Source organism: Oryctolagus cuniculus, chromosome 4 (genome assembly GCF_964237555.1).
Source record: "Oryctolagus cuniculus chromosome 4, mOryCun1.1, whole genome shotgun sequence".
Taxonomy (NCBI): Eukaryota; Metazoa; Chordata; class Mammalia; order Lagomorpha; family Leporidae; genus Oryctolagus; species Oryctolagus cuniculus.
In genome coordinates, this window is record NC_091435.1 from 124,405,341 (window position 1) to 124,428,892 (window position 23,552).

Here is a 23,552-nt window from a genome sequence, read left to right on the forward strand (position 1 = left end):
TTTATTTGAAAGGCAGAGTTACAGATTGTCAGAGGGAGAGAGAGATAGAGAGAGAGAGAGAGGTCTTCCATCTGCTGGTTCACTCCCCAGATGGCCACAATGGCTGGAGCTGGGCCAATCCAATGCCAGGAGCCAGGAGCCTCTTCTGGGTCTCCCATATGGGTGCTTTGGGCCATCTTCCACTGCTTTCCCAGGCCACAGCAGAGAACTAGATTGGAAGTGGAGCAGCCGGGACTAGAACCAGCGCCCATATGGGATGTTGGCACTGCAGCCAGGGGCTTTACCTGCTATGCCATAGCACCAGCCCCAAGAGTGGGGATCTTTGTCTGATTGTTCCCTTGTACATGTCAGTAAGTACTTGATAAGTGTTCATTAGTTGAATCTGAATGAATGAGAGAACCAGGCTTTGGGTCTGAGTGTTTGTGCTCTGCCATGTTCTTCTCTGGCCTCTCCCAAGAGCTATATGGTGGCATTTAAAATGTATTCAGTTGTATTTTTGAGAAAGAGTCTGGCAAATTTGAACTGTGCTCAAGAAAGGAGTGGGAGAAATAACTGGAAGAAACAAAATTTCATCCTTTTTTCCTCCCTGAATTTTCTTTTCTTTTTGATCTCTATGTCACCTTCTTTTGCTTTCTGTTAATTTTTTTTGGTAAATTCTGATTTATTATGGGCTTTTCTCTCTACTTATTGGATAAAAATCCTTACTTTAGGTGGCAATTGGGTTTGTTTTATTATAAAATACGCTTCCAGTTTCAAAGCCAAGGATACAATACAATCTTTTTTTGTGTGCCCACATAAAGAAGAATACTGGTAATCCTAAGCTTTCTTTCCCTTCTTACTGCTTCCCTATACCCATCCCTTTCATTGCCGGCCATTAACAAAACTGAACAAAGCAAACAAAGCAAAACTGTTTTTCTTGTATAAGTAAATTCTGGGCTGGCTGTATTTGGATTTTGAAAAGTTAATTCTAAAAGTGTTTTACTTAATTATCATTGATTTTGTGTGATTGACTTCACCGAAGCTAGTCACAATACAAGCTCCTTTTGCAGAATTTAAAAGAAAGAAAACTTAAATAGGAGACTTTCAGAAAGGATGATTAAATTCCAAACCAAAGAGGTTGAAGCTTTGTGATATACCTTGTCTTTTGGTACTGGACGTTGACAATGACTCCTGGAAGTAGAAGTGCCACATGAGCAGGGCTCGTGGGGGTGACAGTGGTGGGTGACAGCACTGCCTGCAGATGACGTGCACATTCTATGCAGCGACCAGGTGCCTTCCTCTGCAATTTGTGGTGACTCGAATCTTTTTTTTTTTTTTTTTTTGACAGGCAGAGTGGACAGTGACAGAGAGAGACAGAGAGAAAGGTTCCTTTGCCATTGGTTCACTCCCCAATGGCTGCTGCGGCCAGCGTGCTGCGGCCGGTGTACCGCGCTGATCCGATGGCAGGAGCCAGGTACTTATCCTGGTCTCCCATGGGGTGCAGGGCCCAAGCACTTGGGCCATCCTCCACTGCACTCCCGGGCCACAACAGAGAGCTGGCCTGGAAGAGGAGCAACCGGGACAGAATCCGGTGCCCTGACCAGGACTAGAACCCGGTGTGCAAGCGCCGCAGGCAGAGGATTAGCCTAGTGAGCCGCAGCGCCAGCCATGTGACTTGAATCTTAAGCCCAGAAGATTTTCCTACACTTCCAGTTACACTGGACTAAATGAAATTTTCTGGCAAATAAATTTGTTTTCTGAAACTAATAGAAGAGTTAATTTTTTTGCATATGTAATTTAAGTTTGATAGACTTAAAATGTGGTATTTAAATGTACACAACTAACAGGTGGAACAAATGTGGCTATAATAATGTTATCATTTCCCCCTTTTTTCCTGCTTTCCTCCCTCCCTCCGTCCCTCCCTCCCTCCCTCTCTCTTTCTCTCTGTCTTTTTTTATGCCTCCTGTTGGCCCTCTACATTCAGTGGAAATCAATGTCCCTACAGCTTTTCTGCCCACTCTTGGCTAATAGAGGTCATTTTAGGTCAGAAAGACAGCCTCCACAAATCTCAATCCACACTTCAAGCCCACATTCTTCTCCCTCTCCTAAGTTGGGGCCTGCTTTATGCTAGGGGCTTACAGTAGGAGGCAGGGGCTCAGCTTTGGGGAGTTTCTCGATTTCTTGACTTTCTGTCTCCCCTTTCCTGCCCCTGCCTTCTTAGCTCCAGTCTGCCCTGGAAGATGGTGGAAATGTGCACAGTGGCCTCCCTGTGAGCCCCAGGAGTGCAGCACTCCCCCAGCACCTCCCCACTGCTGAGTTCCCTCCTCTGCCATGGGTGCCATGTTTTAAACCATCTAACTGGCCTCAATACAGCACAGCCCAAGTAGGGCTCTGGTGAAGGGGAAGACGTGTCCCCCGTTAGGGGTGCATGGAGCTCACAGCTCACTCTTCACGTGCACCCTGCACACTAGCTCTGCTCTCCTCTCACAGCTGTCCTAGTCTTCCAGCCAGTGAGGGGGCTCCAGAGAGGGCAGAGCAAGCTCTTCTTTGTGCCAACTGACTAGTAGAGAAGGGCTAAGGGAGTTAAAGAATCATCATCTTGCAACCTCCACTGTAAGAGAGGACACAGGCAGGGATCTTGGGTGGGGGCTAGAATGAGATTGAGGAGGACCAGGCCATTCCCACAGTCTCAAGGAACTATGCCCTAGGCTGCTGATCCATTACAACCAATGCCCCGCCTTCAGAGTGGAGAAACCAATGAATCTCATCCAACTGACCTTATCATGACCAACAGGGGCACACGGGGCCAGCCTCCCCACCCTGTGCCCTAGGGGGCAGACACTGAGATGCATCTAACAGCACTTGTGTAGTCTTCTTATTAAAAATGCGTCATCTTAATCTAAACATAAGGAAACAATCAGACGACTCCGTATTGAGAGACGTTCTCCAGAACAATAAGCCTGGAGTTCAAAAAAAAAAAAAAGTTAGGCCGGTGCCGTGGTTCAATAGGCTAATCCTCCACCTTGAGGCGCCGGCACACCGGGTTCTAGTCCCGGTCAGGGCTCTGGATTCTGTCCCGGTTGCCCCTCTTCCAGGCCAGCTCTCTGCTGTGGCCAGGGAGTGCAGTGGAGGATGGCCCAGGTGCTTGGGCCCTGCACCCCATGGGAGACTAGGATAAGCACCTGGCTCCTGGCTTCGGATCAGTGCTGTGCGCTGGCCGCACCGTGCCAGCTGCAGCGGCCATTGGAGGGTGAACCAACAGCAAAGGATGACCTTTCTCTCTGTCTCTCTCTCTCACTGTCCACTCTGCCTGTCAAAAAAAAAAAAAAAAATTTCACTGTCATTAAAGAGAAAACAACAGTGCAGGAGCTGTTTTAGATTAAAAAAGATTAAATAGCCATGATAATTAAGACATCTGAGGGTCTTCATTAAATCAAGGATACTGTATACAGGAAATTGGAATATGGCTTGTATATTAGAAGATACTAGTATGTCAATGCTATGTTTCTTGAGTTAAATGATTGGCTGTGTTCATATAGGAGAATATCTTGTCCTTAGGAGTTACTGGAGAAGGTTTTATGGTTTTAATGTGACGAGAGAGAGAGCAAGCGAGCAAAAGAGGGCAAAATAAAGGCAAATGCATCACAATTTGGTAAAAGTAGGTGAAGAGTAATGAACGTTTATTCTTTAAACTCTTCCATAGATTTTTAATTTCTCAAAGCAGAAAGCTTGGCAGCAGCCCAGCCGTACCCCAGTAGAGGGGGTGGGGAGGAGAAACAGCGGGCCCACAGCTCTGAGAGCTCCGGTCTGGAGGCAGCCTGTGCTCTCACGTTTGCTGAGAGGCCTGCCCGGCCCGGCAGGCGCATTCTCTTCACTAAACATTACAACCTCACTTACTGCTGAAAAAAAAAAAAAATAGAAAAAAGTTTGGAATAAGCTCTTGTCCATGTCCTTTGGCAGTAAATGAACAGAAGTTGTCTTCTTTTTCTAAAATTTCATCGCAGTTGTGCCTTGGTGTTTGCCTGAAACTTCAGCTATTACATCTTTTTTTTTTTTTTTTTAATTTTTTTTTTTTTTTTTTTTGACAGGCAGAGTGGACAGTGAGAGAGAGAGACAGAGAGAAAGGTCTTCCTTTGCCATTGGTTCACCCTCCAATGGCCGCCGCGGCTGGCGCGCTGCGGCCAGCGCACCGCGCTGATCTGAATCCAGGAGCCAGGTACTTATCCTGGTCTCCCATGGGGTGCAGGGCCCAAGCACCTGGGCCATCCTCCACTGCACTCCCGGGCCACAGCAGAGAGCTGGCCTGGAAGAGGAGCAACCGGGACAGAATCCGGCGCCCCGACCGGGACTAGAACCCGGTGTGCCGGCGCCTCAAGGCGGAGGATTAGCCTATTATGCCTGTGTAGGCCTAAAAGTGTGAATGATGTCCGTTCCAAGCCCAGAATATTTGTAGGGAGCACTGCGATGTATAAAACATTTCCATGTAAATCATCTCATTGTATCTTCACAACAATGGTGAAAACAGCTAGGACGTGTCATCCTCTTGTTCTTCCCTCTTTACAAGCAAAGACTTGAGGAGTCCTGGGAAGTGGGACAACAGCCGAGCTCACACCCCTCAGAGCAGCAGCCTGGGCCTCTGGCTGCAGAGCCCAGGCTTCCTCATTACACATACGGGATACCCACAAGGGTTCACAAAACTCCATTCTCTGATTACGTCACTTTGTTCAGAAATTACGACAGACTTGATAGTATTTGCTTCTCCTTACCGACTGAACACATTTAGACCCCACTCACCCCATTACATCAGCAGTCCAGAAACTGTCCCAGTGCCACACTGCACCAACAGGCTGCGGGGGCCCACGGCCCACCTGGCCCAGCCTGGGCTGCGTGTCACCGCACAGCGGCTGCAGCACAATGAGCCACATAGAGACACGATTCCCGGCAGCCTGAGTCGACATGCCTTCAGAATATGGAGCTCAACCCTGCCGCAAGTCCTGCGATCTTTCAGGGATGAGCCAACTCACACAGAAACAGGAAGTGCATGTGAGTCACAAACCCACAGCCTGACTACTAAGAGGCTCAGTGTTTTCACCTGACAGCTGAGGCGAGCAAAGTGGCCCGCGTTCTCTCTCTTGCTCTTCCTTTTCCCTTAACTAAAAACGACTTAAGGGAAAAGGGGGACCGAACTCTTTCTGAACTACGTGGGGCCCACGCATTTGTGAAGAAGTACATGGGACCCACCCTTTTTCTCCTGTTGCGTCTCACCAATGCTAGGGACTGAATCGCTTCCTCCTTTACTGCTGGGAAAAGAAAAAAGAAAAAAAAAATGTGTGTGTGTGTGTGTGTGTGTGTGTGTATGTGTGTAGGAAATAGCTAGACTGCATAGGGTATAAGCATATTCTTTTGGGATCCTTCTTTGCGAGCAGTTCATGGAATGAGGTTGAGACTTGGGATTTTCAAAGAAGGCACAAAATAAAACACCAGATGATGTCAAATAGTTTTCTGGAATATCGTTCTCTCTAAAGCCAATTTTTCACCTATTTCCTGCAGTCTTGGCAATCTTAACTTCTCAGTGTGCTGTAGGAGAGGGAGCTTTTCTAAGTCTCCTCATCTCTCTCAACTCTGGTGTCGCTCCCCCTCTTCGTGGAGGAACGACACAAGACCCTGCGCTGTTCTTTCGTCTGCTCGGCCCTCCCCGGGTTTGCTGCTGGTTCTTCCCGGGTTGGCTACTATCCCTTCCACCTCCGTGGAAGGGCAGTTCCCCCTGGCCACACTCCCCACCTCCGCAGGGGAGCGGCACACCGCCGGCCGGCTCTTCTCGGGGGCTGCACAGGTGTTCCTTCAGCTACATGTTCCCCATAGATGTTCTTGGTGCATGCCGTCTCTCTCCTCCTTTATAGTCCTCCTCCGCCAATCCCAACTCGGCTGCCCACACGCCGAGTACGCTGCTCTCCTCCAATCAGTAGCAAGTCCTACAGTTTATTGGTTGAACTGGAGGCAGCTGTGCGGAAGCTGTTTACTTCTCTCCCAGCGCCATATTGTGGGAGAGCAGATGCATAGAATAAGTCTTAATTCCAGTAACTCAGTCTAGTCCGGTTTGCTCCCCACAGTGGGAGAGCAGATGCATAGAATAAGTCTTAATTCCAGTAACTCAGTCTAGTCCGGATTGCTCCCCACAGATCCCCCTTTCTTTTTATTTTTTGGCGTTGATACGCGCCTGTCTTCGGTGTCCCGCGGCACACACTCTGCTCTACTTGCTAGAGTTGCCACAGGCTCTTACAAGTCCTATCAATCAGGCAAACCGAATCCGGGTCCTCTCTTCGCCATGTTGTGAGGAGGTTTTTAGGCGCTGATGCGTGCCTGTGTTCGGTGCCCTGCAGCGCATGCTCCGCTCTGCCTGCAGGGGCTTACAAGCCCTAACAATAAGGCAAACCGAATCCAAGCCTTCTCATTGCCGTACTGTGGGGGAGACTTATTAGTGTTGGTTCGTGCCTATCTTCGGTGACCTGCAGCTCATGCTTTGGTCGAGCTGCTTGCTGGTGCTTACCGCCTTAAATCAGGCAGACCGAATCCAAGCCTCCTAATTGTTATATTGTGGGGAAGCCTTACTGATGTTAATTCGCGCCTGTCTTCGGTGACCTGCGGCGCATAAGCTGCTAGCCGCCCAGGTGCTCATCGCCTCACTTAATTAGGCAGACCGAATCCAAGCTTTCTAATTGCAGTATTGTGGGGAGGCCTTACTGATGTTAATTCGTGCCTGTCTTCGGTGACCTGCGGCGCATAAGCTGCTAGCGCCGCAGGTGCTCATCGCCTCACTAATCGGGCAGACCGAATCCAAGCTTTCTCATTGCCATGTTGAGGGGAGGCCTTTCTATTTCTCTATTTCTCTATCTCCGGGCATTCCTATTTCTCTCATTTTACTTCTATCTTCCAGCATTCCTATTTCTCTCATTTTACTTCTAAACTTCTGTTTCTCTTATCCCTGCAGCTTTCCGGTGGCGCTCGACCCGAGGCTGCTTCTCGGCACCTCGCCCCGCGGCAGCTTCACGGCTCTGCGCGGCTTCCCGGCGCCTCGCCCCGCCGGCGCCCGCCCCGCGGCGGCTTCACGGCTCTGCGCGGCTTCCCGGCGCCTCGCCCCGCCGGCGCCCACCCCGCGGCGGCTTCACGGCTCTGCGCGGCTTCCCGGCGCCTCGCCGGCGGGTTCCCAGCTCTGCGCGCACGCTCCGCGGTCTCCACGCACTTCGCGCCCGCACCACGGCCTTGCGCCAGCCCCGCGTTTCCTATCTATTCACGCCCCGTGCTCTCTCTGCACGCGGCGGCTTCCGCGAGTGTTTCCGCCACCACCGGCATTCAGTCCAAGTTCCCCGGACTAACCTGGCGAATTTCAACCTGGCGGCCCACGTCTCTGCTTCTGGTTCCAGATCTTCGCCTCTTGCTCCCCGGGGTGACTTGAAGAATTCCAAGGTGGCTTAAGTCTTCGCCTCGGCCTGCACTCGCGGCTTCATCCTCCCTAACATTTTTCTCTACCCGGTATGTTTCCCTAAGTTTTCTTCCAACAATATTCCTCTCATTTCTCCTGGCTTCTCCCCACAGTCCGTATCCGAGTCCAAGCCTCCTCCAGGTTTCACTTTCGCTTTCAGTCTCCTAGCTTCCCTGCCATAGTCCGCATCCGAGTCTATGAAAGCTTTCACTTTCGCTTTCAATCCTAACTTCTTTCCCACAGTCCATATCCGAGTCTATGCCTAGGCTTTCAATAGCTTCTTCCGGCACCTTTCTCGTCCGGCTTTCCCCTAGGCTCTTCGCTAGTCTCTCTCTCCGGTATTTTCCTGCTTCTTCCCGTTTCTTCCCTCCTAAGTTTCCTATCCGTCCAAGGTTTCCTATCCGAGCTAGGTTTCCTATCCGAGTCACGGCACCATTATGTCGCTCCCCCTCTTCGTGGAGGAACGACACAAGACCCTGCGCTGTTCTTTCGTCTGCTCGGCCCTCCCCGGGTTTGCTGCTGGTTCTTCCCGGGTTGGCTACTATCCCTTCCACCTCCGTGGAAGGGCAGTTCCCCCTGGCCACACTCCCCACCTCCGCAGGGGAGCGGCACACCGCCGGCCAGCTCTTCTCGGGGGCTGCACAGGTGTTCCTTCAGCTACATGTTCCCCATAGATGTTCTTGGTGCATGCCGTCTCTCTCCTCCTTTATAGTCCTCCTCCGCCAATCCCAACTCGGCTGCCCACACGCCGAGTACGCTGCTCTCCTCCAATCAGTAGCAAGTCCTACAGTTTATTGGTTGAACTGGAGGCAGCTGTGCGGAAGCTGTTTACTTCTCTCCCAGCGCCATATTGTGGGAGAGCAGATGCATAGAATAAGTCTTAATTCCAGTAACTCAGTCTAGTCTGGTTTGCTCCCCACAGTGGGAGAGCAGATGCATAGAATAAGTCTTAATTCCAGTAACTCAGTCTAGTCCGGATTGCTCCCCACATCTGGAACACAGTTGAAGAAGATAATCTGGTAACCAGCACTCTGTTCTTGACAGGTGCATGTCAGCATCATCCACATTTGGAGCTCTGTGGGCCTCTGTTACTCTCGAATGCCCTAGAAGATTCTTTCAGACCTGAGACAGAATGCCAGCAACTAAGAGTGGTAAACTCTGCCATGAGTCTTCACGGTGGTATTCAAGATTATTCAGTCTGCTTAAGGAAGTAAGAGAAGCAAAGACACATGAAAACTGAAGGAGAAGCAAGCGGCAAGTGAGACATGGGCAGAATTTACATAGCATGCTTGATAAACAAAATGGATGAGTAACCCGTGGGTCACAGTAGCCACAAAGGAGGGATGTGTGTGCTGAACACAGAGAGGGAGGGGATGGAAAGATGTGACATTCACAGCATATCCAGCTGCAGTTTTGAAAAACACCAAATACACAGGAGACACATGGGGGACTTAAATGAGGTCTTCAATCAGACAGCCATTTGATGAGCACCATTCTGGCCTCAGACATCCTTTGCACAAGAAACGCAGTCCTTAGCTTCCATCAGACTAAATGATTAGCCATCAGGTGGCCAGGCGGGCTTGTCTGTCCAATACAGCCAGTGTACTACCAACCCAGGTACTCTCTGTTGAGTCCCTTTGCTCAAATTTCAATCTGACACCACCATGGGGGAAGGCCAATGCATCAGACAGGGAGAACAGGTCACATGAGCCCTGTGTGTCCCAAGATCTAGGTCAGTGGGTCCTTGTATTCTATCCTAGTTGCTTTAACTGCCTCTTTCTCTTCCACCTTTCTTCTCAGGATTCCTTTCAGTTGATTTGATACACCATGTGATTCAGGCATCTTCATTTGTTGTGTGAGTCTTTTGTTGAAGCCTATAGGATAACCTGGAGACTCCCCCGGCATCAGGGTCATTTCCCACATGAAAAGCTTACAGCAGGACTGTGCAAACAATAAAAAAGGACAGCCCTCATGTTTTGAGGGGTTACCGTGTCCTAGGCATTTTATATACATGCTCTCTAATGATCCCCACGACAGCCCTACCGAGTGAGTAGATACTGCTGTCTGCATTTTATGGATAGGGAAATCGAGGAGGAGAGCGGTCAGATCAGTTGGCTAGTAATGGGAAGGCGGTATTCATTAGGGTTCATGAGGCTCTAAAACCACAGGCATACTATTTGCAGGGAGGCCATGCTGTTTTCCATCCTCCACTGTCAGTTAGACCTTCCTTGGTCACCGTATCTCACAATGAGACCTCGTAACTTCCTGCCCCCTCCCAGGATTTGTTTTTTTCTTCCACACCTATTATCACGATCTAATGCGGTTTTTTTACACTTCTGTCTGTGTCCCCACCAAGAATGCATTTTCTGCAAGCACGGGGTTTTTGCTTCTCCCATGCTCAGAACAGTACTTAGCACATAGTAAGTACTCAGCAAATAGCGATCCAGTGAATGAGTTAATTCCATCACTGAGCTTTTTCTAGAGAAGGTTTTGACAAAAAAGTTACAGGCATAAGGTAACCTTTTAGGCTGAACAGATTAACCTCGGAAATTTTATGGTTAAATCAATTTAAGGGGCATGAAGAGTTTCGGAGCAAATTTCTGAAAGAAAAAAATGAGTTAGAAGAAAAGTCCATTGCCAACCTGTGGCTTAATTCCTGGTTGACAGCAGGAGGGCCGCCGTGTTGTGCTTCTGGGCCTTGAACTTCTCCCTTGGTTGCCTCCGGGGAGAGAGGCAGACAAGGGGGAGGTTTAGATGTATGTGCGTCATAAGGACTTAGGTGTGTGTGCCCAGCTGTGAGGCAGGCGCTGCACCCACTCTGCTGATTCACTCAGATGGCTTTCATGTGTCACCTCCACTTTCGGGCGAGGAACAGCCTCAGAGGAGTGAGCGCTGCCTTAAGCACACGCTCTGGTAGGGAGCCAAGCCAGGGCTTGAAGCTTCGACCAGTAGCCACATGTGGTTACTGAGCACTTGAAATGTGCTGGTCCCAGCTAAGGTGTGCACAACAGATTTCAAAGACTTAGTATGGAAAAAAGTAAAATAACTCATTAATAATTTCCACATTGATTGCACAATATTATAATTAATCTTACCTTTACTTTTTTAATGGGGATAGAAAATTAAATTACATATGTAACTTTCATTACATTTCTACTGGATAGTGATGTTATACTACTTGCAAAAATTTTCTTTCTGCTCTTACGTTTTCTGGGAAAGATTGAAAGTAACTTTCAGAGAAGATTATAAAAGATAGAGGCAGAAAGACTAAATTGGCATGGTTAAATGATATTTCTAGGTTTTTACTGATTAAATTTTTGTTTTAAAAACTACTTTGGCTCACATCGGAGTGCTGTTTGGAGACCTGGCTGCTCTGCTTCCAATCCAGCTTTCTGCTAATGTGCCTGGGAAGGCAGCAGAGGGTGGCCCAAGAGCTTGGGCCCTTGCCATGGGAGACCCAGATGGAGTTCCTGGCTCCTGGCTTTGTCTTGGCCCAGATCTGGCTGTTGCAGCCATTTGGGAAATGAACCAGTGGATAGAAGATCTTTCTCTCTCCCTCTCTCTGTATCACTCTTTTAAATAAATGAATGAATTTTAAAGAAATTGAACAACACTTTGGAAGATAAATATCTTAGCTCAGTATTCTGGAATTGATAAAATATAGAAAATTTGGATGCTGTGATATTTTCTGGTTTCTGAGTTCGTTGGGTATCCTAGATTCTGGAATAGTCATAGATTCCTGCTAGCATGCGCCAACACTTAAAAGATGGTTTAGAGAGAAAGAAATCTTTATGGAATGAGTTGTTCGACAAAGCTGATATGGGAATGAGGTAAAGCTAACTTTGTTCTTACCACTTTTTATTTAAAATTAAGACATCTGGGTTATTTTACATCTACTAACTTGCTAGCAGGAAAAACAAATACCTTGAACTGCAATTACTGTGCAAATAATATTTACTACCTCAAGAATTCTATGAGATTAACTTGTGTAGGCAACAAGCCATAAATGAAAAGTAAGAAATCTCAATTCCAAATATTTTTCAAATTAAAAACTAATTAAAATTTAAGTTAATTTAAAATCACCATACTCACAGACCCAGAAATTAGTGTCCCCCCCCCCCCTTTAAAGCAATATAAACTAGAAAGGGTCCCTCTCTTTGCTATTGTTCTCAAGCGGTTCAAGGTTTTCAGCCTCCTATTGTGACCACAGTCATGCTCAATTATTTCCTCCCTGGAGCAGCAAGAAGAGAACAGATAGAGAAATTAGCCTGGGACTTGGGAATGAAAGAAAGCCAAATCCAAAAACTCCTCACTCAATCCCTCAGACACAAATGCTCTCCGTTTATCCATGTCCGGCATGACTCAAGGTACCCTAAACATTCTTCTGTCCGATGAGCTTAAGAGTTTTGAAATACATGTTGAGAATCTACGAGAGTGAGAAAATGAGGCATTTGTGTTCCGTAGAGCACAAGTTAGTGACTTTGCAGGGAAGGATACAGTGTCATGAGAAAGAAGAAATGGGATGTGGGGCTGATTTTTTTTCCAGGATTGGAAAACATGCCATCGTTGCCAGATATTGTAGCAGAGACAGATGGCATGGCAGATGCTGTGAAAGAAAAATGACTTACTACTAGGTGAACCAGAAAAATAAACAAGAAGGACAGAGGAAAAAGTATGCAAGTGCCCCTCTGTTGTCGGGAACATCTTCCCAGAGCCCTAAAATGTGTAATTGTATTCCCTAGGGATTGCAAAGGAAACGTCTCACTCCTTTCTCTACTGCTGTGTATTTGGAATTTACAGCCATTCTCTTGAGAGAACTTCCCTTTTATCTATCGATTTTCTAAGGAAGAAGGGAAGGCGACAACTAATTGGATAGTCAATGCCGATACATTATGAACGAGAGGCTGCAGCTCATCTTGTCCTGGCTCTGTTGGCTGCTTTCTGATATGTAGAAACTGGATGAAACTCATCTTGGTTTATTTTAGAAATGCTCCCAATTAACATTAGCTCTTGGTACAAATCACATGAATGGAGATGACATTTTAATCACATTTAGATGGAGGTGGTTTAAAATGTGTCTTGGAGATAGATACCCGATGTGGGCTCACATGACACTTGACGTTTGCATGTGGATTGTTCAGTGTTCCCAAGCTGTTGAATTCTACTCTACTTGGGATCAGTGGTGAAGAATTAGTGCTCCGTTGGGCTGGGCTCCCTCATTTGGAAAGTGCTTTTGATCCCCTGGGGAATAAAATAGGTGTCTGAGCAAAACGGAAGGTTGCATATGTTGTGGCTTCCTGGAGTAGACAAGGAATTGTTTAAACAAATAAAAACGATCCGCAAGTGCTAAGGGTCTAATATATGAGAATACTTCAAATGATTAACAGAAAGCTGGAATTAAAATATACATTTATTTTTGGTGCAAAGTAATTTTGAAATCCATACATAGTTTTTTCATAATAGTTTCCCATGGATTTTTTTGAAGTACACTCATGTGTAGACTTCACATGAAAATTCAATAATATGTGCTTGGCAATCATTGTGTCACTGAATATTTGACAGGATTGGATGCAACTGAGGCTAAAATAACCAATGTGAGTTGTTGAAACAAGAAAAGTATATGAATGAGATTAAGATTTTCCTGGCATTACAAAAAAAAAAAAAAAAAAAAACAAAAAAACAAAACCAGAACAGGGGTGTAGCGCAGTGTGATGACGGCTTTGTCACCATATTTAGGGCAGAAATTGAACAATTAAAGACTGTAGAGTAACACTGACTAATGAAAGTTACTGTAAGGTTGCAAGAGTCATTTCAGTTATTGGTAATATTTGTTTTAACTATTGTTTTTAGAAATACTAAATGGTAGAGCTTACTGTTTATGAACAACTTAAGTTCACACACGTGTTTGGTTGGCAAAAAAATCTTAGCAACATGGCATCCAGAGACAGCTCAGTTACCATTTTCTGCATTTTGTTGAGGAGTAAATGCAGCCAAGTCCCACCTGGGAATCCCTGATTCTTTATTTCCTATTTCAACTCTTTAGTCCCAGATCTGTACTTTCTTCTGTGTAGAGAGCGCATTTTCAGACACTACTCTCAAACTGGCATTTCAATAGGGCCCACCTTGGAACAAATGACTAAACCAAGCTTGGGGATATACACTTCTGAAAGGCAGAGAAGCACACAAAGAAGCTATTTCAGTCCAGAGGAAGTCCTTCATGAGATCTGTCTGCAGAACTCCCTGTGAAGTCCTTCTCTGAAAAAACCTGGCAGCTTGGAGGGCCCGCTGGGTGAGGGGGAGCAGCCTGGTTCTGCCATAAGCAGGCGGATTGCTGCTGGGCCACAAAACATCGTGTTCCTTGACCTTATCAGCAGGTGCAAATCTCCATTGCTTGCCACCCTTTATTATGCTTCTGAACCTGGACCTGACTCATGTTCAAGTGGCTTCCTATTCTGCTTTATTGAATTTTATATAAGAAACTTTGGGAAAATACACATTTTCTCTGATTCTAGCTGAGGTTAGACAATTCTGCAGTTACAAAGTTCATCAAACAGCAATCTATTGTTTAAACTTTGAAACTCCTTTTTAATAATTTTCAACACTCAGTGTTTATGCAAGACATATTATTAGCTTGTTAGTATCACATGGGTTGGCTGCTAATCGAAGATTTCCTCCTTCTTTTCTAGATGAAATGCAAATTGTGTTTGCTGTTTGAGAGACTCCTACAATATATCCCTACATTTAAAGGCAGAAAAGGACAGAGGCGGGGAGGGGGCAAAGGATACCAAAAAAAAAATCCCAGATATCTTGTTGTTCCATGCATGCTGTCGTTGCAAAGGACCCTGTCCTAGAGAAGAAAATAGTCACTAGGTACCTTCATTGTGAAGCAAGTGCAGTCTTCCACGGGTTTCACTAAATGGCATTTTTGACACTTCTGTTTTAATGTATCAATAACTATTTTGTGACATCATATTCTCCTTGCAGTATAGTTCTTATACTAATAAACTGTCTATGTCTTGCTTTATTAAACATCAATCTTTTCTTTGACCAAAATATGCATTTTAATGTCATTTCTATTGATAATTTCTAATATGGATACGCTTTATAGTAAATTCCCAATTTACCCAGAATTAAGAAAGCAGAAAACTCTAGGAGAGAATTAGTTATAAAAATGTATATATTTCACATACTTCTGTAGTTAAGAAATATATAAATGGCAAGGAAAATAACTTCTACAACAGTTTTTATGGTCAGAAATTCTACCTAGAAAAATCCATATGTACTCATACACTTCTTCAATCACTTGTACTTTTCCATAACTTCCGTAACCATTCTATATCATACGGCAAGAAGAAATCTTCACAGAAACTCATTTATTTCAAGATCTTGAACTACCTTGTGACTCATCAAGCACGAAATTACTTACAGGGTAGTTTTGTGTGGATTTTACACTGTTCTAATTCTTTGAAAAATGCGAATCTATATCATATTGTAAAACTCAAGTAACCAAAGCATTCCTTTTTCTTCCTTTCTCCCAACAGTTTCGTCCTCCATCACCACACGTAAGTGGTATTCCGTGTGATTATAAGCCTCGGTGGACTGGAACACCCTTTTTAATTCACCCTTCCAAACTACCCTCTTACTCAAGAACCCTGGGCAGGTTTTGTAAACAGCGTATATTAGAGAAAACCTGATATCCAGAAGGTTCTGCAAGTTTCCACAGAAAGCAGCCTGGAACAGCAGGAATAGAAGGGCGACAACTATTGCAGTTGCTCAAGAATGAAACACTGCAACAAAGGCGCTCGCCTTGAAATCGCTCTTTCCATGGAGGGATCTTATTTCGAAGTCGTTCTTCCTATAAAACCTTTGCTTTGTGACCACACTTAGCCCATGTCATCGCAGACCAGAAACTACTCAGACTTAGGGTCACGATCATTGCAAAAGACCCTCACTCCAGACTAATGATGGCTGGGTTATAAATTCCCTGTCTGATAGATTTTATTTATTTATTTTTAGATGATGAAATCACAAAAGTGAGATGACTCTGGGAGCAGTGAGGCCTGAAATGTGGGAGGTACAACGCCAGCGCCTTTGAAGCTGCTGGCTGTAGAGCGCTGCTTGCGGGGTGAACACTGAGGCTGGAAGGTGTCTCTCAGGGTTTGATTTTCCCTATTCAGTCAGCCCAGTCTCAACATAGTTCACCTCCTACTGCGAGTGAGCAAACCCCCAAGCTACACTCAACAATTCTGGGGCCTCGTGTCCAGTTTCCTCACTCACCTTCCATGGGGGTGTTACTGTCTGGGCGATTGGCGAAGACCACATCCACGTACTCCAGTTGCAGCCGCTGGAGAGAGCCCTTCAATCCTGAGCAGAAGCAGGAAAAACCCAAAAAAATCCAAATATGAGCACTATTAGAAAGTATTGACGTTTGGTTTCCTTCATGAAGCTGTTTTTAAAAAATGCATTGGATTAGTTTCAAAAATACATTGACTGCAATGATGTGTCAACTGGCCCTCAAACCCATTTAAAAATATCTCAGAGCTGACTTTGCCTGCAACAAAGAGAAGTCTTAGAACTTCTTCAGTGACTGGCATTGCCATTGGACAACACATCCCTTGGAACGATCTTCCGTGACTCATGTGTGGCAACATCCAGAAACAAGGCTTAGAATAAACACCAAGGGCTGCTGCTGTTGGTGCAGTGAGTGAAGCCACTGCCTGCAGTGCCTGCATCCCTTATGGGTACCAGTTCAAGTCCTGGCTACTCCACTTCTGATAAAGCTCCCTGCTAATGCTCCTGGGAAAGCAGCGGAGGATGGCCCAAGTGTTTGGGCCCCTGTGCCCACATGGGAGATCTGGAAGAAGCTCCTGGCTCCTGGCTTCAGGTCAGCCCAGCTCCAGCTGTTGCTGCCATTTGGAGAGTAAACCTGCAGATAGAAGATCTCTCTCTCTCTCTCTGTCTCTGTTTATCTCTCTAACTCTGCCTTTCAAATAATAAATAAAAAGAATAAAAAGTAGTGTCTCTTTTAAGAGTTTACATTTTCTTCTTGAAAGATGCAAATTAATATTTATGTTTTGAATTACTTAATGGACTTATGGTGGGATGGAGCTAGTTTTATTACACATTAACCCATTAAATTTACATAAATCAGAAATAAACGATTGCTTTAACCACATTTAGTGTACACATGGATTTTTTTTCTTTTTTTTTTTCAGGTTTCACTTTTTTTTAACTTTTATTTAATGAATATAGATTTCCAAAAAGTACAGCTTATGAATTACACTGGCTCCCCCCACAATGACTTCCCTCCCACTCGCAACCCTCCCCTTTCCCGCTCTCTCTCCCCTTCCATTCATATCAAGATTTATTTTCAATTTTCTATATATACAGAAGATCAGTTTAGTATACATTAAGTAAAGATTTCAACAGTTTGCACCCACATAGAAACACAAAGTGAAAAATACTGTTTGAGTACTCGTTATAGCATTAAATCTCAATGTACAGCACATTAAGGACAGAGATCCTACATGAGGAGTAAGTGCACAGTGACTCCTGTTGTTGACTTTACAAACTGACACTCCTGTCTATGGCATCAGTAATCTCCCTATGCTCCAGTCATGAGTTTCCAAGGCTATGGAAGCCTTTTGAGTTCACTGACTCTTATCTTAGTTAGACAAGGTCATAGTCAAAGTGGAAATTCTCTCCCCCTTCAGAGAAAGGTACCTCCTTCTTTGAAGACCTGTTCTTTCCACTGGGATCTCACTCACAGAGATCTTTCATTTAGTTTTTTTTTTTTTTTTTTTTTTTTTTTTGCCAGAGTGTCTTGGCTTTCCATGCCTGAAATACTCTCATGGGCTTTTCAGCCGGATCCGAATACACATGGATTTAATAGTAAAATAAAGAGGTTAGCAAGCAAAGGGTTTATGTGACATTTTATTAATTGGAACTAAGGTTAAAGAATCTGAAATATAGCTGTGCCCCATCATTTCTATCATTTCCTCCTCTTCAGTAATAAACAAAAACACGAAGAGGAGGTACTAGAAAGGAGAGAGTGAGAACACACACACAAAAATTCTAGAACCAACAGCCTGTTTGTCAGCTCTAAGCATTTCGTCACATTTCTATGAGGACTCAGAAAAAATTAATTTCAATAAAATTAATACTTCCCTGAAATAGAATGTATTGTATATAATATTATGTAACCAAGGATGGCCGTCTTCAGGAGTCATTTTATCTCATTTTTCATGAGGCACCGCATTTCCTTATCAGCCTCTGCAATTCCCTGAGAAGACCGGAGATTTTTCTCTTTTTATTACAGGCATAAAATTAATTGCATGTTAAATGAGGCTCTTATAAATTTAAATTTGGCTCATTTAAATTTGATTTTTCAAACTGGTTTATCAGCCAGCCACAGTTACTTTGCTGACGGGAAAATGGAATGCTTGAATATAGTTCCGGAAATATTTTCTGTTCACGGAGAACGGGTTGTCTGTAAAGTGGAGGTGGCTTCTTAGAAGCCTTGATGAAGAGATTGGGGCAGCCACGTGTCAGGAGGTCGAACGCCTGCTCCTACAAAACTGTCGAGAGTCTCAGGCCCTGGGTATCACCAGCTGTCTCAAGAAGCAGCTTGAAATTAAGTTTACCTTAACAAAGGCTGTGATATGAGCCATGTGATATGTGTGTAGGGAGGAGGTAAGGGGATAGCCAAGCAAGCAAACAAGAATCCCAAGGTCTGCAAGGTTGGAAATGTGTGCTCTAACATGCGTGCTCTCTCCCTTGGGTGCTTTGACTTTTCTTCCTGTGACTACTGTCTAGCCTGCTGCGGGGCTACAGTCTAAGAGTACTTAGATCTTCAGAATCGTTGATCCAGAGTGCTGTGGAAGGGTATACAGAGATCTAGTGTGCTAATCATACCGCGGTGTTCACATCTGGAAATGTTCAGAGGGAGAGAGCCAAAGACTAAATGCTCCCCATTTTCACCGGACCCCCTGGTTTGGGAGGGAGGCATTAACTGAGTTCTGGCCCAAGCCTGGCACTGGAAACAAATGTCCATCCTTCTGATCATGACCCCCTTTCCACTCTGCCTCTTTCAAACAGCTCCACGTGGGCTAAGAGTTAAGTAGGTGAGGAAGCTATGACTTATTTGGCACAGTTGTAAGTTGTAAGGCTGCATGATCAGGTATTTCATGAACTAGGCATGACTTGAGTAATTGACTATTCCATGCCACCAAGATGAATTAGGTTCCAATTTGATCGTGCCACTTTGCCAGACTCTGGGTTTACAAGTGCACAGTCTTCATCCCTAAGGAGCCAAGAGTGCACATGGAAAGCATATACTGGCCTAAGTTCATTGTTCGAAGTTATAATGTGTGCCCGTAATGACACAGACTTGATATGAAAGCAAGTCTCGTTGGATTTGGTTATTCCTCATACTCTGTCTTGATTTTGGGCAAAGACTCTAGTGTACTCATGTAAGAATATAAGAAACGGTGTGCTGTGTCAGCCGTCACCCCTATGCCAGCTTTGTATCCATAAGACACACTGGCTAGCTACTCACTCTGAAAGTTTGGGCATGGATTTTGGATTTTCTTCTATGTGAAGTTTAGAAACATTGGCAAGTGGCAAGAGAGTGGTGGGGAGTAAAGGGGGAGGGATTAAAGGGGGAGGTGGGAGGCAGTAACCTGAGTTTTCTGGTTGGAACTGATGGCTCTGCCTGTAGGGGAAGAAGAGTCAAAGCAGCATGGAGACCAGGGCGGCCACTCTGAAGCGCACACAGGTCAGAAGAAGAGGAGCAGCGGATGTGCTGGACACAGGATGTAGAGCTGAGAGGCATCAAGGGAGACTCTTCGGTGCTTGACCTGACAAGGGAGGTGACTGTTCCTAAGATGAGGAAGTGAGGGACAAAGCTGGCTGCAGGGAGTGGTGGGAGCTGGGTTAGGTCGAGGTGACACATCAATCACCCGCGCGCAGCTTTGGCAGCTGGATGGACTGCTCTTGCGTTCAAGGGAGGTGAGTGAGGCACAGGGTTTGAGACCAAGGGTAGTCATTTGGGTGGACCTGAATGACCTCCAGATGTCCTTAGCCTCTCACAGCCTGTTCCTTATCTACCCAAAGATAAAAGGGAGCAAGATAGTCTTTCTGCTTTGATCTCTCCTGTGGCTGAAAATCTAATCAGGTAGCCTTGCCCTTTTCTGTTTGGGTGCATTAATCTTGTAGGAACAGGTCCATCATAGGAATAGAAAGACATGATCAACATTGGTCTCCTTAAGAGCCATTTAGGGTATAGCTCCAACCAACAAGCAGTCATGTTCTATCTCCATTTAGCAAGTGTTTGTTGAGCACTGGCTGGGGGCCAGGCATTGTTTTAAGTTTAAGTAGACATGCAAAAATGCATTAACCTTGGCTCCAGACAGGAGTGGGGGTGTAATCAAAACCTAAGGAGGTAAGTGCTCAAGGGCAGCGAGTGCACTTGCAGAAGGCACTTCTGACGTTAGCCAGTCCCTGGGCACCAACCCAAGGCCTGGGGTGGGGGGTAAATGCAAAGAGAAGCAGAAGAAACCTCCCTGCCCATGAGGAGATAACTAGATGTTAACTGGCCATCTCTCAAAAGCCCACAGGATAATAAATTATGTAAAGAAAATTGCTTTCAAGAAAGTGAGGACAGTAAAAAGAAATCTAAGCTCATTTTTCCTTAGGTTCTGCAGTTGAACAGGAACCATATTGTTTAGAAAGTGAGCCTTAGTTCAACTTTATCCTATTTCACAAGTTTCTAAAGAAATATACCTATTCCAGAAGCTAAGCAGATTGGCACGGGTAGAGGTGGGTCTGGTGTTCAGTGTGGCAGGTTGAACGGTGTAGAAACCAGGAAATCCATCGTCAAGCAACTCTGCAAGGGTTCTATTCAAATAGGCTAGGTTGTGGCCTTCCACATCTACCACACACCCACTCCCCTATCTGGCTTGAAAGAAAACGTCGCCTTAAATAATGTACATTTTTTTTTCTTATGTAATTTTTAGTTTCTTTTCAGCAGATCTCTCAGCGAAAATTCAAGACAGATCTGCTTCTTTTTCTCAAGGTTGCACTGTATTAGACTCACATATGGAACTGTGCCTCCCATTATAAAGCATGGTTATTTTGGGTGGGTGATGTAAGTTTACATGAACATGGTGCCCTGGAAAGGAATCTTACAGTGAATCCATTTATTTTGATTTTTTTAATCACCTTATTTGAAAGGCAGAGAGACAGAGAAAGAGAGAGTGAAATCTTTCATCTACTGGTTCACTTCCTAAATGCTGGCAACAGCTAGGGTTGGGCCAGGACAAAACCGGGAGGCAGGAACTCCATCTCGTTTCCTGCATGCGATCCAAGTACTCAAGCCATCACCTGCTGCCTCTCAGGATGCGCCTTAGCAGGAAGCTGGAACAGAAGTAGAGCTGGAACTTGAATCTATGCACCCCAATACGGGATGTGGGTGTCCCAAGCAGCATCTTACCTGCTGTACCAAAACCACCCGCAGTAATTCAGGAGGTGCTAGGCCACACTCATTGCCATTTCTTTAAAAAATTTATTTTTTAATAGAAAAATCATAACTTTTTTAAGTTTGTGAGGGTAGGGTTTACCGTTATTCACTGAGTGTTTGAAGCGGAGCATTCACAGGTTGCTTCCTTCTCCTATTCCTACAACGTGACAGTGGGTTTGTCGTTGGAATTACACAACCAAACTGTTGCTTCTCTGATAGGCAATTGTAGACTTGGACACAGCTTTTGACGGTGAAAGCCCACAAACAATTTTCTTACTCTGTCAGGCACTAAAGGAATTTGATCTGCTAAATTCTTACATTGGCACGAGTTGGGGCTTAATGACTGTTTGTGAAATGACTGAATGAATAAGTAGAATTTTAGAGCCTTGAAAGGACCTTGGAATTCTAAGCAGATGTAATAAACCTATTAGTGAAATTTCTTCTGCTTCCTTGTGAATCTACAGAGATGATATTCCAAAGTGGATGTAAGCCAAGGACTTTGGGCTTATTAAAAACCCTTTTCATCTCAGTTTTTTTTTTCCCCAAAGTATACTCTGCACAAGCAAAACTCATTTTGCATACTGTAAAACCAGCTCAGGAGGTCAAGGTTAGTGAGCACATGGTAGGCTGAACTCTACATGATGTGGGCTCTTAACGGTGTTACTCAAGCTTAAGGTGTACACGAATCTCTGTGGTTAAACTAGGTCTCCTTCATCAAGAACAAATACTAATGAAACCAAGGATGATGTTTTGTAAACCTTTCAGACTTTATTTTGATTTTAGAAATCTCGTGTCCCTGCACGTCCATAAAATTCACTCTTTAATTTCAGCTGGCCTAGAAATATCCTTTGAGCTGCCTTTCTTGTACTCACGAGCCCTTGCCTTTGGCTGAAACCGTCAACTGCAGAATCACACCAACAATAGCTACAGAGTGGTAAATGATCCCAATTCTTCCTCAATCCCAAAAGTTTGCAATTTCATGTTAAAGTTTGAATCTGGGTCAGTTTGAATTTCAGTTGAACTGGTTTAGCCATCCTGAGAGATTAGTCCCTAAGAGAATTCCTGACTTATTTAAAGGAGATGAAATTAAGAGGGAATTTCTATTAAGTTGTATGAAGCCTGGAGAAAATAGATTGGAGACAGAGAGAGAATTCTAAAATTCTGCACACACATCCGCAGATGTGAAAGCAATAGATAGCTGGGGAAGACTGTTGCCGTTCTTTTTCTCTTTGATTTTGTATCTGTTGATTACCAGTGTGAACCATTTTCTGAATTTCTCTCTTCTAATCAAAAAGGTTCAGAAAAAAAGAGAAGAAAGCAAAACAAAACAAGAAACCCAAAACCTTTCCAGCAGCCCTCTGAGTTACTTCTTGTTGACAAATTCTGTGGGGAAGGACATAGCCATGAGTTAGGTTGGGTCTGACTTTAGTGTCAAATTGGACACTAAGGAGTGAGTGTTTGGCCTTGCTGTTGGAGCCTTGCTTGGGATGTCCACACACCATATTGGAATGCATGGGCTCGAGTCTGGCCCCAATCCCCATTCCAGATTCCTACTAATGTACACCCTGGGAAGCAGCCTGTGATGGCTCAAGTAGTTGGGTCCCTGCCACCCATTTGGAAAACCTGGATGCAGTTCCTTTTTCCTGGTTTCAGACTGGTTTAGCCCTGGCTATTGCAGGCATTTGGGGAGTGAATCAGTAGATGGATCTCTGACTAGCTGTTTCTGTCTCCTTGCCTCTCAAGTAGAATAAAGTAAAATTGAGCACTAAGGCCTGAGAATGGATTATGTTTGAGCAAGGAATTTGCAAGCTTTCTCTGGTACTAGAAAGTCCTCATTCATTGTGGTAGCCTCAAATGTCACCTTCTTAACAAAGAGTGTCCTTAGCCACAGAACACAGACTGAGGGGGAATGCACTTAGAAAAGCAATAATGGTGGTGAGGATGGTGAGGATGGTGATAATGATGACAAAAAAGTTTATTATGTGATGGACATGACGCTCAATGTGGTTTGTCTAAGTTCAATCCCCGTATAGTAACCCTGTGAGGTAAGACTATTTACAGTCTGTTTTATAGTCACAGAGACTGAGGCTTAGTGGGGTTAAGTAATTTGTACAAAGTCACTCCACTCATCAGTGACAGAGTTGGAACATGATCAAACATATGTCTGATTTGTAAGCCCATAGGCCTACAAATATGTTAAAAGCAGTTAGTAAGAAACATCAAACTCATAAAAAACTTTGGAGACAATGGAAAGATATAATTATTGTTAAAAGTGCACACAAATGCGGCCAGCGCTGCGGTACAGTGGGTTAACGCCCTGGCCTGAAGCGCTGGCAACCATATGGGTGCTGGTTCTAATCCCGGCTGCTCCTCTTCTGATCCGGCTCTCTGCTATGGCCTGGGATAGCAGTAGAAGATAGCCCAAGTCCTTGGGCCCCTGCACTTGCATGGGAGACCAGGAAGAAGCTCCTGGCTCCTGGCTTCAGATTGGCACAGCTCTGGCCGTTGCAGCCATCTAGGGAGTGAACCAGTAGATTGAAGACCTCTCTCTCTGTCTCTACCTCTCTCTGTAAC

General features: G+C 45.0%; 1 protein-coding gene and 1 long non-coding RNA gene across 4 annotated transcripts in view; one reads left to right on the forward strand and one right to left on the reverse strand.

The window, feature by feature from the left end:
• Positions 1 to 23,552, reverse strand: part of KCNAB1 (potassium voltage-gated channel subfamily A regulatory beta subunit 1) — a 454,438-nt gene that overhangs the window by 46,071 nt on the left and 384,815 nt on the right. For all 3 annotated transcript variants that reach the window (XM_008266198.4, XM_051858804.2, NM_001170956.1), the window contains 1 exon segment: positions 15,737 to 15,823. In XM_008266198.4, coding sequence (XP_008264420.1) covers positions 15,737 to 15,823 — 87 coding nt within the window.
• Positions 7,015 to 16,634, forward strand: LOC138849351 (uncharacterized). Its single transcript, XR_011388099.1, has 2 exons — positions 7,015 to 8,717; positions 15,001 to 16,634. It is a non-coding gene; the product is annotated as an uncharacterized lncRNA (long non-coding RNA).